At 31.9% G+C, this 14,129-nt stretch overlaps 1 protein-coding gene across 1 annotated transcript in view; it reads left to right on the top strand.

Moving 5' to 3' along the window:
• The window catches only part of LOC124530761 (neuronal acetylcholine receptor subunit alpha-10-like), a 54,673-nt gene extending 44,971 nt beyond the window's left edge, over positions 1-9,702 (top strand). The window contains exons 9-11 of the mRNA XM_047105036.1: positions 6,568-6,706; positions 7,512-7,702; positions 9,540-9,702. Of these exons, the coding sequence (XP_046960992.1) occupies positions 6,568-6,706; positions 7,512-7,702; positions 9,540-9,671 (462 nt within the window). The 3' untranslated portion in view covers positions 9,672-9,702. The remainder of the gene's footprint in view (positions 1-6,567; positions 6,707-7,511; positions 7,703-9,539) is intronic.
• The last annotated feature ends 4,427 nt before the right edge of the window (positions 9,703-14,129 follow it).

Raw genomic sequence — 14,129 nt, 5'->3', positions numbered from 1 at the left:
GAAAATTCATTGTGTCATATCTTTGAAATAAATTTGCACCTATATCTTAGTGTCAACTTGCATATTTTATATGAAATGAAATGTACAATAGTATAGCATACAAGTGTTTTTATATGCATCTTTATATATAAAATTATATTTATGTCCGGTTGAGTTACTGGAGCAGTATTTCTGCTTCAACGAGCAACGGCTAGAGTTCAGTTCAGTTCAAGATATTTTCTTGCTTTAAATATATTTCTAAGATATATACATACACAAAATTATATAATACGTGCAAACAATCAATGGTCTCCCTTGAAAGTCAGGTATTAAGCTGTCAGTGTTATATACATATTTTAAAGGAAAACAGCAATCCTTCGTATTTTCGAGTTCCGATTTGAAGGATCAGTGTAGCAACGGGGACATTGGACATAATAGCAAAGCTCTCAAGGGTTGTTGTTAATAGATGCCACCACCAACCACAAAGCGGCAATTTCCACTTCAAAAAAAAATTGATTTACTATTGAACAAGAACATATTGGAATACGTGTGACTTTCGTGATATTCGATCACAACACATTAAAGAAAACTTATGACGCGTATTCAGTGCTCGCTGAATAAACGTACCCATGGCATAATGAGGTGCCATGGTTTTTAATATCGATAAAAATAATTTACACTGTTACTTAAATTATAAACTCAAAAGCTTTTAATAACGATGTCAGACGTACATCACTTCAAGAGTCTGGTTAGGAGTTGTTAATATTTTATTGATTTTCATAAAATTATTAGTCGATTCTTCAATTCAATTTTCCTTTTCATCCCCTTTCATATTTTAGAACCGCTGTGTCTTAGTTAAAAAAAAGTTTTTCTTGTAAAGGCAACTACAACAACTCGCAAGAGGACTGTTTTTAATACTTTACTATAAACATTGAATTAACATGCAAATTACAACAAAGGTTCGATTTTCAAAATAAATAACTGTCACGAAATATATTCGGTCACGTGCACGTGCAAAAGGTGCCGAAGTTAATTTTATTTATTCCATCGATTAGTCGTCGTCCTTATTCTAATCACGACTTCGATAGTGTTAGGCCTTTTAGATGTTAATATTATGAGCCAAAACTACGTAACGAATTGCTCGATCGATAACGTTGTGGTCGTCTTGGGAAATGTCAAATTTGTATTGGAACCTTTCGGGGACTGAATTTTCGATTCAAATTGCGGTTTATCTGGTAACTGTAGCGAATCTGAAACGTTTATAAATTATGTGTTCAAGTTATACAATTAATACATAGGCGTTTTTTACTTAGACACGTTGACTACTGTGAACCATATCGGAATTATTCATTAATTTATGTAGATATATACGTATCTGTTTAATGGGTGAATTTCAACAGGTCCAATAAAATCTTCATTTCCGTGGATTTTTTATTCTGCAACTTTAGAACAAGAAAAAATAGTGTTTATTCAAGTTTTTGATAATATATGTATTCTTGCTTAATATCTAGCAGATAGCTTAAAAAACTAACTAGATATACAAGATTAAAAATTTCGTGCCACGGCGATGAAACATGGATGCACGGCAATGAAACATGTGTCCACGGCAATGAAAGAACTGTGCCACGGGAATGATAGAATCAATCCACGGTAATGAAAAAATCCAATAACACATGATATTTTTATATGTATTTAATACTTACCTGGGATGGACACATCCATGTCTCTGAGAGGGAAAGGCATACACATATACATGCACTCTTTTTACCCTCTTCTCAATAATCTTCTTGCATAGGAGTAAAATTAAACAAAATTTTAATAGAATCAAAGCAACACAATCATTTATTTTAAGTTCTTACACAAAAAAAATTAACAGAACAGAAATTATCAAATAAAAATAAACTTTTCTAAAGTATGCAATAGGTATTGCTAACAATATATACTTAACACAACATAATTTTACAATTCGCGAATAAACAATTATTTATTATGATTAAATCAAGTCTGGACAAATCGTAGGGCCTACCTAGTCACAGCCTTATTATCAACATAATATTTTTTACCTTTTCTCTATTAAATCTTATATTTAATACAGACTTACAGTATTGGATTCAACAAGATTACACTCTTTGTCTACGGTTCGTTTTTAGATATGATAGGTATGTGTAGTGTAGCAAGAAAGATAAACCATACAAAAGGGTGTGAACTTGGTATGTTCATCGTTTTCCAATAAAGAAATCATATTATAGAATACAATCAGCCTTTCTAATTAACACTTACATCTAATTAACACCAACAGTATAGCACTGTTAACAGGAATATCAGCCTTTCAAATTCACTCTTCTCATTATTATTATCTATACTTCAATATTAACTTAGATCACAAAGATATATTTTTGCACTTCACAAATCAAAATAGCCTATTCATCTTCTTTATTTAAATACTCCTCTCGTAAAACAGGGTCGCTTCTTAATTTTTCACGTCGCTTTTGTTCGGCCAATCTTCTTCTTTCCTTTCTCTCCTCTTCCAATAGTTTCGGTTTAGGCATCTTGGTTTTCTAAAAATAAGCAACCCATTATTATGTTTATAATTAGACTCTAATATATGTGTGTGTGACTATAAGTTTGTGCGTGTGTGTGTGACTATAAGTTTGTGCGTGTGTGAGTGTGTGCGCGATTGTGTGTGCGTATGTTTGAGTGTATATTGTGTCCAAATGTATATAATTTCGTAAGGTTAACGTGGAGATATATTTTTGTAGTTGAATGTATACTACAGATTGTTTCTTTCCTTAACCATACCGTGGCGATGAAAACATAAGTCACGGAAATGAAACAACTGCTCATGGCAATGAAACTAAATTCTTTTAAAAGGCATGGCAATGAAATTTCGTTTCATCACCGTGTTTTTGTTTCATTTCCATAGCAAATTTTGGCCATGGAAACCATGGCAATGAGAGCACGGCGATGAAAATCAAGGCAAAAACATCAAGTAGCCAAAAATCTATTAATTATTCAGAGTAATTAACACGTCACAAATAAACATAAGACAAATGGCATTCTATCGAATGCCTAATCAAGAGGACAAACTTATTCAAATAGAAGTTAGGTCTATCCACGGCGATGATAGAAAAAATGTCCAGTAACATAAAAATCGAATACTTACCTTTATGGCGCGAAAACGTAGGCACGTATGCACGTGCTTCCACGTGGAGCACCGAGCGAAACTATCATGCAACGTTTAGCGCACAGGTGTGGGGGACGCAAGTCCTTAGATAAAACAATATTCTTAAATATATTTAGGACACGGCGATGAAAGGTAGTTCTAGGACAAATGTATTTTTATTAACCATTCTTTGTATTGTTGTAATATATGAATAAATGTATTCCGTAACAATACTTTAACTGTTCACGTATCAATTAAAACTTGGTTTTAATATAAATAACCAATAGATTTTTATCAATGACGTATAATACACATCGAGGTAATGTGTGGACAAACACGGCAATGAAAGATTTCGAGATGTAACTTTTTTTTTGGAGCTTCTATTAATCCTATTTAACTTCATATTTAGTGCTACACATAGATTACTATATCACCTAACCAGAAAAAAATGTTAGAACATTATAACCATGTTTTATAGTACCGATTTCATTGATGCCACGTAATTTTTGTTCCTGGGAAATTCACCCTAATATAAGATTTTAAATGAACATGGTTATTTTATTATTCTAATTAATTAATACGGTGGTTCAACATCCACCCGCAAACTTCAGTCTCGTGAACAAGACATTCGTAGGTAGATAATGTCGAAATATCGAGGTCCACCAACTAAAAATAAAAAACATGGTTCTTAAATAACTGTATCCATTTTTAGTTTAATGCTATGGTATTTTTACTGAAAATAATGTGGATTGAAAATTAATTATCTTCCGAGTGCAAAAATAGATTATGAATTATTGTCAAGTTTTAATTTCCATAAGAAAATAATTGTGGATAAAAATAGCCGATCACCACTATTGATGTATTTTATATATAGAACACTAATTTGATAGCCAAGTTTCCATTCAGTTAAAGCATAATTAAAATAAAATACAAATTTCCATAGCTGGGCGGAGGTTGGAGGCTTTTGCTCGTTAAGTAGGCTTAGAGCTTTTTCAACTACGGTGCTCCAATGCGGGTTAGTGATACGCATGTGAAAGAGTTCCATTCGACATGCAGGTTTTCTCGAGTTCATTTCTTTCACCACAGAACATAAAATAAATATAACTTACAAATGAACATATGAAAAGTAGCCTCTAATTGAATACTCTACTATCTACTACAATTCACATGGTCTAATTAGTGATCTTTTCCGACTTTTGTTTGATTATTATACTTCAAAATAATTTACTAATTACCAAAATTTCCTTTGGTGAAGAGGATTCTTATTTTGTTAATATATAGATATTTAATATTTTTATTGAGCCTAATTTCTGATTTATTTTTATCATAAATATTTATCCAAATATCAATAATATATTAAATTTATCCGTCTGGGCAAAATCATTAATCATATTATTGCAATTAAGATATTATAAATAAGTATATAATTTAGCGACCTTTACCGTCTCAACAACTTTCTTTCAAATACGCTTATTCAAATATATTGTAGAAAAGAAGTAATTTAAATGCTATGTGCAATTTTATTGAAACGATCATTATTTGTAAGCTTATCTTCTTAGATTATATATCTGCTTAGATTCTAAATTGGAGAAGCATCATGGATAATTAGAATCTTTTACAAAAATGTTATGAACTAAAACGTACTAGTAAGTATAATGTGTTGCTGTATCTAAGACCACTCGTCGTCCACTAGTTCCTTTTTATTTTATATTATGTATTTAACTTATTATGGGTGCAAGCACCGCTCAATTTTCATTTGTTTAATTTATGCTTATAAGTTATTTCGTGCTCGATGGTGTAGAAAAATTTCGTCAAGAAACCTTTGTCTTATAATAAAACTCTGCTACTATTCACCTACCCGTATTGGAGCAGCGTGTTGGAAGAAGCTGCAAACCTCCTTGGAAGGAAATGTAGCCTTAGCTCCGTAGCGGAATATTTACAGGCTGTTAACTTATAAACGAGATCATAAGCTGATGACAACTGGTTATTTCATAGTGTTTTGTTAAAATTTATAATATGTAAATGAGTTTTCGAATTTCGTTTTCAGATAAATTAAATATTCACTTGTAAAGTTTTGATACTGATTGGGTAATCTAAAACGTAGTCCTAAACTTCGGAGTAAAGTCAAAGTTTGATAAGAATTTTTTTGCCCAATTTTGCAATTCGTTTTTCTCAAAGTTTCATCACTTATTAAGTTAAGCATTCTTCAGAGACGAGTTTTTCATTAAAATTCAGTTATCACACACATAAAGCTCTGTTGTTTGTTCGTTCCGCTAAATACACGTATATATAACATACATACACATAATAAAATTGGAGTGTCTTTTTGTAATAATAAAATAGCCTTTTTACTCAATGCATGTATACACGGTACATATCAAAATGACATTTTTTTAATTTTTTTGTGTCTGTCTGTCTGTTTGTTCCGGCTAATCTCTATAACAGCTGGACCGATTTTGATGGGACTTTCACTGGCAGATGACTGATATAATAAGGAGTAACTTAGGTTACAATATTTTTTTTTGTTAAATTCAAACGCGTACAAGGTCGCAGCACAGCTAGTTTTTATTATAAATCAAAGATGAGTTGTTGTGGTAATAACTGCAAATTGTGGATAGAGTATTGGTTCCCATACAAAATGGATTACAGCTTCTAAAATACATTCTATAAATATGTTGCTCAACAGTGCGGTCAGAAGCGAACGCTGAAAAGATTGAAAACGTTGCAAAATTTCACTAGTAAAAAATAAACCTTGATATCGGTACTGAAAGATACCGTGAATTTTGCTCCGAGTAAGTTATTGAATGGTCTACTTAATGGCTGAATGAAAAGTTAATTCCAAAAAATTAAAATATGCCGATTACAACTCTACGGTTTTTTAATTTCATATATATTTTTAAATAATAGTACTCTTATTATATTTGATTCGATAGTATTCAATTTTAAAAAAGTATTTTTATTTTTATTTGTACTTCTCTATAAAAATCTTCTTTATTATAAATTAAACAACAATGACTATATGCTGGTCGAATAATATTACAGTCTTTCAGAGTCAAACATGTTATCGTATCGTCTTATGGAAGATCTGACTTTTTTTCACTTTTCAACCCCTGTTTCTTTGGGAGAATTGTTTACTTTCATGGTCTGAACAATTTATTTATATTTGCAACGACAAAGGTTTAATAAGACTATTTTTAAAGAGAAACAATATTAAGCAATTGGAAAAAATCTTTATTAGCTTGTGTAACTACAGGCACAAGGGACATAACATCTTAGTTCCCAAGGTTGGTGGCACATTGACGATGTAAGGAATAGTTAATATTTCTTACAGCGTCATCGTCTATGGATTATGGTGACCACTTACCATCAGGTGGCTCATTTGCTCGTCCGCCAATCAATAACATTAAAAAATATATTAATACCAGGGCGACAGCGGTGCCGTGACGGTAACAGCGGGCGTTCAGGTAAATCCACGTACGGGTTCACGCTTGAAAGCGGAGGTGCAACGTGACGGGCCGCCTCCAGCTTCGCCACGCTTTGCTCGGCAAAACCACAACCATCTCAGTGAGTAACTAATTAATTATGTTCAACCTAGGTTATATTTATACGATTAAAATTATGTAGTTCCAGCAATAAGAGAGCACTTTTAAACTGTCTCATAGGGACATCGTGAAATTATCGAAGTTATTCATGCGATTAAAATTACATATATGAATGTGACTTTTATGTTTTTTTATCTTCATTTATAAAAGGTAAAAAAGTAAAAAAAGAACTACAACGCTGCTAAAATGTACGACGTACGTAAATGTACTATGATTATATCACTGGGTTTGGTAAATGGAAAACATATGTTATATTAAAATATAGTTGTACTTGTGACCTAAATTAATTATTAAAATAATCTCCATCCTTTATACTTATATTCGATTTGAAAAAAATGAGGAATCAGAGATATAATAATTATGAGTTGTTTGTAATTCTCAAAGTAAACCACGGTCTATCTATTTATAAATGGAAAGCGCAACAGTTTGTTTTTTTGAATGGACCTTTTTGCCGTTTTGATTTAAATATTTAACAAGTACCAAGTAGCGACTTAGCTCTTGTTAAGTTTAAAAGGTAGAATATCTGCGTTTTAGACCTATCACTTATATATTCTTTCTAAACGTATGCGACAATACATATGTAATTTTATTAGTGTGCTTCTATTAAACAGATTCCCTAGTTCTTTCAAATGAAAATTACGTAATATCTTAGTTCAGCCTCTACATAGAACTAAGTACTAAGATGAACCTCCTACAAATCTCAAGTCAATATGTATTTTATAGTTTAGGCTCCTGGTACTTTAATACTAAGAGATAATTTCTAGCAGACCGGGGTACGGCGAGCGCGGTTGGCGTGGGTGCGGGTGTCGGCGTGGGTGAAGCGGTCGTGTCCGTGTGCACGAACGCGTGTACCCGGTGTGCGTGCTGCGGTTGCACGCTGCGAGACGCGGCCGCTCGGCACGAGCAACGCGTCGCTGCCAACGAGCGACTCGAGCGCGCAAACCTCGAGTGGAAACAGGTGGTGTATATTCATCTGCTATTCTTCATCTTCATATTTAGAACATAACCTTTTTTTTAAAATAGGTAACACTACAATCAATAACACTACAATCGCTTGATATACTTAAAAAGTTAATTCGACTAGCTCCTCCCTAACGTTAAAACCCGGACAACGGGTTATTAGTTAGCTTCCTGGGACATTTTTCCTGGGACTATTCCACCAACCCGCATTGGAACAGCGTGGTGGAATATGTTCCAAACCTTCTCCTCAAAGGGAGAGGAGGCCTTTAGTCCAGCAGTGGGAATTTACAGGCTGTTGTTGTTGTTGTTCCTGGGACTGAACCAATAAAAATATTAAGTTATTCGTTCAAAAAATGTTCAGTAGTCAAAGGCTTAATTTAGTGAGTTGATACTTAGCTCGCAAATCATGGAATGTACGCACGTGTTCGACCTTAAGAAATGGAACGGTAGATTCAATAGATGATAATTTAATGTACATATTCCTTGTCCGGTATGATGAAACTCTTTTAAATAAGTTGCTTTTATAATTATAGTTATCCGCTTTATTTTACTTCTTCCAATTACAATCGTATTTGTTACCGATCTTAATTTAGCGAAGTTCCAATCCAATAACAATCCAACAGCAGGAGCTAACTTGATATTTTCTATTTCCCTCCATCGTTCCCCTCCATCGTCGTGGTATTTTCTAAAACCTTCCACGCTGAGGCTATAAAGCTTCGGAATTTACTCCCTTTGACGTACAAAAAGCGATCAGTAGAAGTCATTAAAGTATAAGGTTAAAAGACTTTTTTCTTACGCTGCAACGTACATAACAATCTCTTTGTTCACTATTTCTTAACTCATTTATTTTTTTCCTTTGAGTTGAATCAATTCTTTTGTTTTTTTCTTGTAATAACAAATACCTATTGGTTCGTTTTGGAAGAAATATAGCTAAATTATGTGCGTTATATGTTCCTTTACTGTTGATATATTTTCATTGTTTGTTTTTTTCTATTATATATTATTATATTATACTACATATTCTTTATTGAAATCAAATTTCATTGGAAGATACGGTTTTCTCTGCGATTGGATATTTGATAGACAATAAATTTTGAGAAAATTGTCGTTTGTTTTTTATTTCAAGGGACTGATTTCTTAATAGAACAGATTTAAGATAAACCAATAACAATGCTAAATACATTAAAAAGTTACAAGCATTTCAATACTTTACAACAAGCAAAATAGAGGTTAACAAGATATTTCCCAGGAAACTAGCATCGCTCAACAAAAATAAAAATGAAACGTCGTAAACTCGTATATCAATGTCGTTCCGTGACCATTCATAGCGAAGATATCACCCCATTAATTTGGGGATATAATATTTTTATTATTTCAATCAGTAACAATAAAAATATTGTACCTTATAGTAATGATAAAATTACGACCTCCGTGGTCGAGTTGTGTCTACACCGGTTTTCATAGGTACACCACTGAAGTCCCGGGTTCGATTCCCGGCCGAGTGGATGTAGAAAAAGTTCGTTAGTATTCTATATTATCTTTGGTCTGGGTGTTTGTGGTACCATCGTTACTTCTACGTCGATCGATTTTCCATAACACAAATGTTTTAGGTTATTACACTGGGATCAGAGTAATGTATGTGATGTTGTCCAATATTTATTTAAATAAAGTATCCGATGTCACTAAATGAACTCCATGTTGTATTGTCAGATCCTTGGTTTGAATCATACGTCAGCATTCATACTCCTGTAGTTGAAAAACATGAGAGGCATAGTACAGCTCTAGGAAAATAACAATAAAAAATCTTTAATTTTGTGTTTTTTATTTAAACTTAGGTTGCTGTAGTAGCAGACAGAGCATTGCTTGCAGTTTTCGTGCTGGTCACCACAATAGCGACGGCGGCCATCCTTCTGCCTCAAATCAACAACCTCCACGTCGGTAACACGCCCTTAAAACCTCCTACTTAGATTTTTACTCATAAGCATTATCATTAAAATGTCAACGAATTACAGTTTCATTCATTATCATAGTAAGGAGATTGTTTATTGTTTTTTTTTGTTATTATTATTTACTCATGTAAATATTTTTAGACTTACAAATTAAGTACGTGTTAAAAAATTTAATTGCTCACCTCCAATGGCAAAAATCTATAAGGTTTCAATAGATGTATCTCAAGGGACTTTATATTATTTTCGGGCACAAATTATTTTTGTATATTAGACAAATACAATAATACAATGCCCTCGTTTTATCTCAAAAGAATAATTACTGTTTACTTAATATAAAATTTAACGCCAAAGTAAATAATGTGCCAAAGACGTTAGTTCATTAATTTTTAAGATATGATCCAGCTCCTGGTGTAATTTTATTATTTATAACAATTATTTCCTACTACGTGGCCAATAAGTCAGTGAAATGCCATTAATTAAATATCCAAGGGAGATGTTCTGTAAAAAACAAATTCGAAACAATCGCAGATCACGATCGTGCAATGTCAAAATGTGATATGCGACATATGCTACGATAGCATAATTATATATACAAACATACATCTAGGATAAACACATAAAATAGCAATGTAAGTCATTTTTCAACATTTCTCGGGTGAGTAATGATGCGATGTCTTATAGAACGGCACTGCTATTCGAAATACTCTTGATATTAGATAGATACGAATTTAAGTGTATTCCATAAAATATATTTCATAAGTGAAAATTGATATTATATTTACATATGTTCATTTAAATTAATGAATCCCCTTTATTCCAACGTTCGACAAAGCATGGTATATTTACTTTCGAAATATCGATAGGAGATAGTTCGTGTTTTCTCCATATGTGACCAAAATATGTTTGTTATACAAAACTGTCAACTTTCTTGTAATTATTCTAAGGTAATTTCAAGCTAGATGCGTTAAGAGTAATGTTTTATATTAAATTTGTGTTATTTTATGTTAGTTTATTAGACATAGCTGATGTTATTTGTCGTTTGTTATTTGAGATAATGACAAAAGTATTGAGTGTGTGGCAACCTTTTTTATAACGTAGTTTGGTGGATGGATATATGGTGGTAAGCTGTGTGATGGTAAGTGAACACTGTCGTCGAAAGTAATTTGAATCAATCCTTATATCGCAATGAAGAATCAAATTTGGTATCAAAGATAACCCTTGTGCCTGTAGTTACACTCAGAATCATTCAACTTCAAACCGAAACACGACAGTACTAAGGATGGATAGATGGAGGATACCTACTTAGTTGTGCTTGTCTCAAAGCAATACCTCTAATTATTTAGTCGTAGTAAGACTACCTCTATCTTTGAGGAACAGGTATGAAAAATTTACTTTACTTTAAGTAAAGTACTACTACTTGAAGCACTGTTTAAAATATGTCTATCTCACTATAACCGAATAAATAAATAAAGAGAGCCAAATAATATTTTAAGTTTAGAACGACTAATCTATGCCTCAGTTCTTGTCTGGTTTCGACATTTTAAAGTTAATATTCGGGAATCATTTTTAAAGGTTTGGAAACTTGTCTCCTTCAGATGTTGAAAATACAAAACAAAGCTCGGTTATTTTCACTTAATTTACAATGAAATCTTAATCGGAATGGTAAAAAAGACATTACGTATTTAATGTAGTAATATAGAACCCACCTTTATGATAGAGAGGTGTAATAAAGAATGCACGGAAGTGGGCAGATCGTATCTAAAAACGCACAGGCTTCAACGCCACAACAAAATTATAAATTTAAGTTACATGGCGATACAAACGGCTGCACTTGGATAAGTGGACTTAATATTAACGAGGTAGTACTTGAAATAACTGCGTCAATTTTAAACTTGTAAAATATATTTACTTAGACGATAATAACAAATTTTCCAATATTACTACGAACATTTTGTTAACAATAATATATCAATAATGTATCATTGGCGCAGCTGGGTTCTTGCTTGGGATTGGTGCAGCTATCTCTATGTTCAGTACATACTGCTGCACTATTCAAAGCAAATCATATTGTAATATAATTAAAAAAGGTAATCCCATAGTCAATCCCAGTGTAAAGCTAAGTCCGCACGATCATGATTCTTAGTTTATTCCTATTTGGTTGTATTGCATACTTATGTATATTTTTTATTTATACATCATTAGACATAACATTAAATATGTTCTATTAAATCAGTAACCACACACATTAGCATATAATATATAACTGTTAATGCTTAAAATATACAATAAATATAAATGTATTTATTGCTCAAAGTTGTTGCTAAATGTTAAAATAAATGTAAATAAATATTGTTTCCTGATGCGCTAGTCAATGCATTGTACAAAGTAAAAATAAAAGTTGTGCTAATAATTAAAAAAAACATATTGTTTCATTAAGTTCCCTCTACGATAAATTACTTAAGTATTTTATTATTACTCAAAATATTTTGCTTTACTGTAAAATAGTCCTGATCGTAAATAGGCAACATTATCCATAAATGTTGCCTCTATAAGAAATAGATACGAGTGCCATCAACCTTGTTTACTTTTATGTATGTACCCTTGAATATGTTTCTGAGTAGAATATATATTTTTTAAAAACAGTAACATAAATCACGTGATAATAAAGTCGTATGATTCTTTTCTAATTGCGAGTAAGAATAATATTTGTCTTCTCTGTCGACAAAAGCCGAAGTAACCTGTGTCCTCTCGGCACAAATAAAAGCTAGAAAAAAAAATAGTAAAAAGAAACAATACTTAGTGCTAAAAACTACAATTAGATCTTGTTCCTACGACAAAATTGATACTATATATAATAATAATAAAAATAAGATACACAATTACTAAAAAAAGTTTGTTTAAAACAGTGAATAGATAGCAATAATTAATTTATTCTGTTGCGGAGTTCTCTGCAAAAAATCAATAAAGAGACTTGTGGTCAATATCTGGTCGTACAAAAACCATGACAGGCGGGCTTTGAATGTTCAAAAAGCGAATGCTGAATTCAGGCTGTTAGGGCTTAAAAAGAATTCATTTTTTTCGCTTTGTTTAAAAAGTTTCTAACCTATAAGCCGGTTTCATATGTCATATCAGAGCTCGTGATGTTTTTATTGAACATTCTCAGACAAAAAGAGAACGTTATAAATATTTAATATGTGACGATAATTCCTGTGGTTCTTGTACTATTATTTGACGATTCTTTCAGACCTTGTCATGTCTTATTTTTATTTGTACGAAATATATGTATGTTCCTCATAATGAATACAAACGATTTTTTTATGTTTGCCTCCAATGATAAAATTTTGGCGAGATGACGTGCAAAAGTCCTGTCCCAAAAATAAACACATGTTTTGTTTGTATATTTGTCTTTTAATATTAACGTTTTAAGCTGACCCTTTCATGACCCGTGGAAAGTCGGTAAGAGTAGCTAGTTTCCTATAAATCTATTGATATTAATAATTTCTAAAGGTTATCTGTATGTAGGTCAAAATTCTAAAACCATGTTCGTTATATTCGTTATATGTTACACCGATATATGTATATCGGCTACACTTGTATCACTTCAAACGTTGCGCTGCTCAAATCTTGTAGTTCGATCATTTACAACTGTATGTATAAGAAGTATATGTGCATAATTTATGATATAACAATACTGTATCTTGTCATTACGTGGAGTAGTAGTAGCTAATATTGGACTTCAATATAATATAATGTTTTTTAATTAACACTATAAAGGCTGGTTGGTAAATCTGATTTAATGGTAAAGTATCGTCTATGCTCCGTCCGTAGATACCTTACCATCAGTAGACTGTCATAGTACCGCAAAACAGGATCTAAGCTGTTATTATGATTGCAATTGTGTTTGTTGGCTCTTTAGTTACACACACATACACAGCTTAACTAGAAATATAATTACAGATAATAGTATTATTATGTTATTTATATTAAGTTCAATAAAGAATGAAAAAAAAAAACGTGATGAGCTTCTTGTTCATCTCATGGTTTGCAGTGAAATGAAACACCGTGGGGAAATTTGTTTCGGTTGAAATGACTCATGTATTCACCGAACGGCAGCAACAAAATTCAAAACATTGGTAAATATAAATAAAAATGCATGAATGCCATATTGATTGGCTAGTTTTTTGCCCTCTAATTTGATAAAATTGTTAATGATAAATTTTGAAACAAATACATATTAAATTATCATTCCCTATAATGCTTTATTAAATTTAGGACTGTTAAATCATTATTATAAACATGAAAATAATTCAAGTAAGTTCGCATTTTTCCGACAGTTTTACTTCAGCTGAGACAAAACAGAAGTTTAATTTTTATTCAAAAATATAATTATACCCGCCTGCGACAAACGTTTATGGCAGAAAACTTAAATGTTCTAAAAGACGAGTAATCGCCGTCCTTCTTAAAGCTTTATAACGT

This window comes from Vanessa cardui, chromosome 1 (genome assembly GCF_905220365.1).
Source record: "Vanessa cardui chromosome 1, ilVanCard2.1, whole genome shotgun sequence".
Lineage (NCBI taxonomy): Eukaryota > Metazoa > Arthropoda > Insecta > Lepidoptera > Nymphalidae > Vanessa > Vanessa cardui.
Note: the sequence above shows the minus strand (reverse complement) of the source record. Positions and strands in the feature narration are given on the sequence as shown.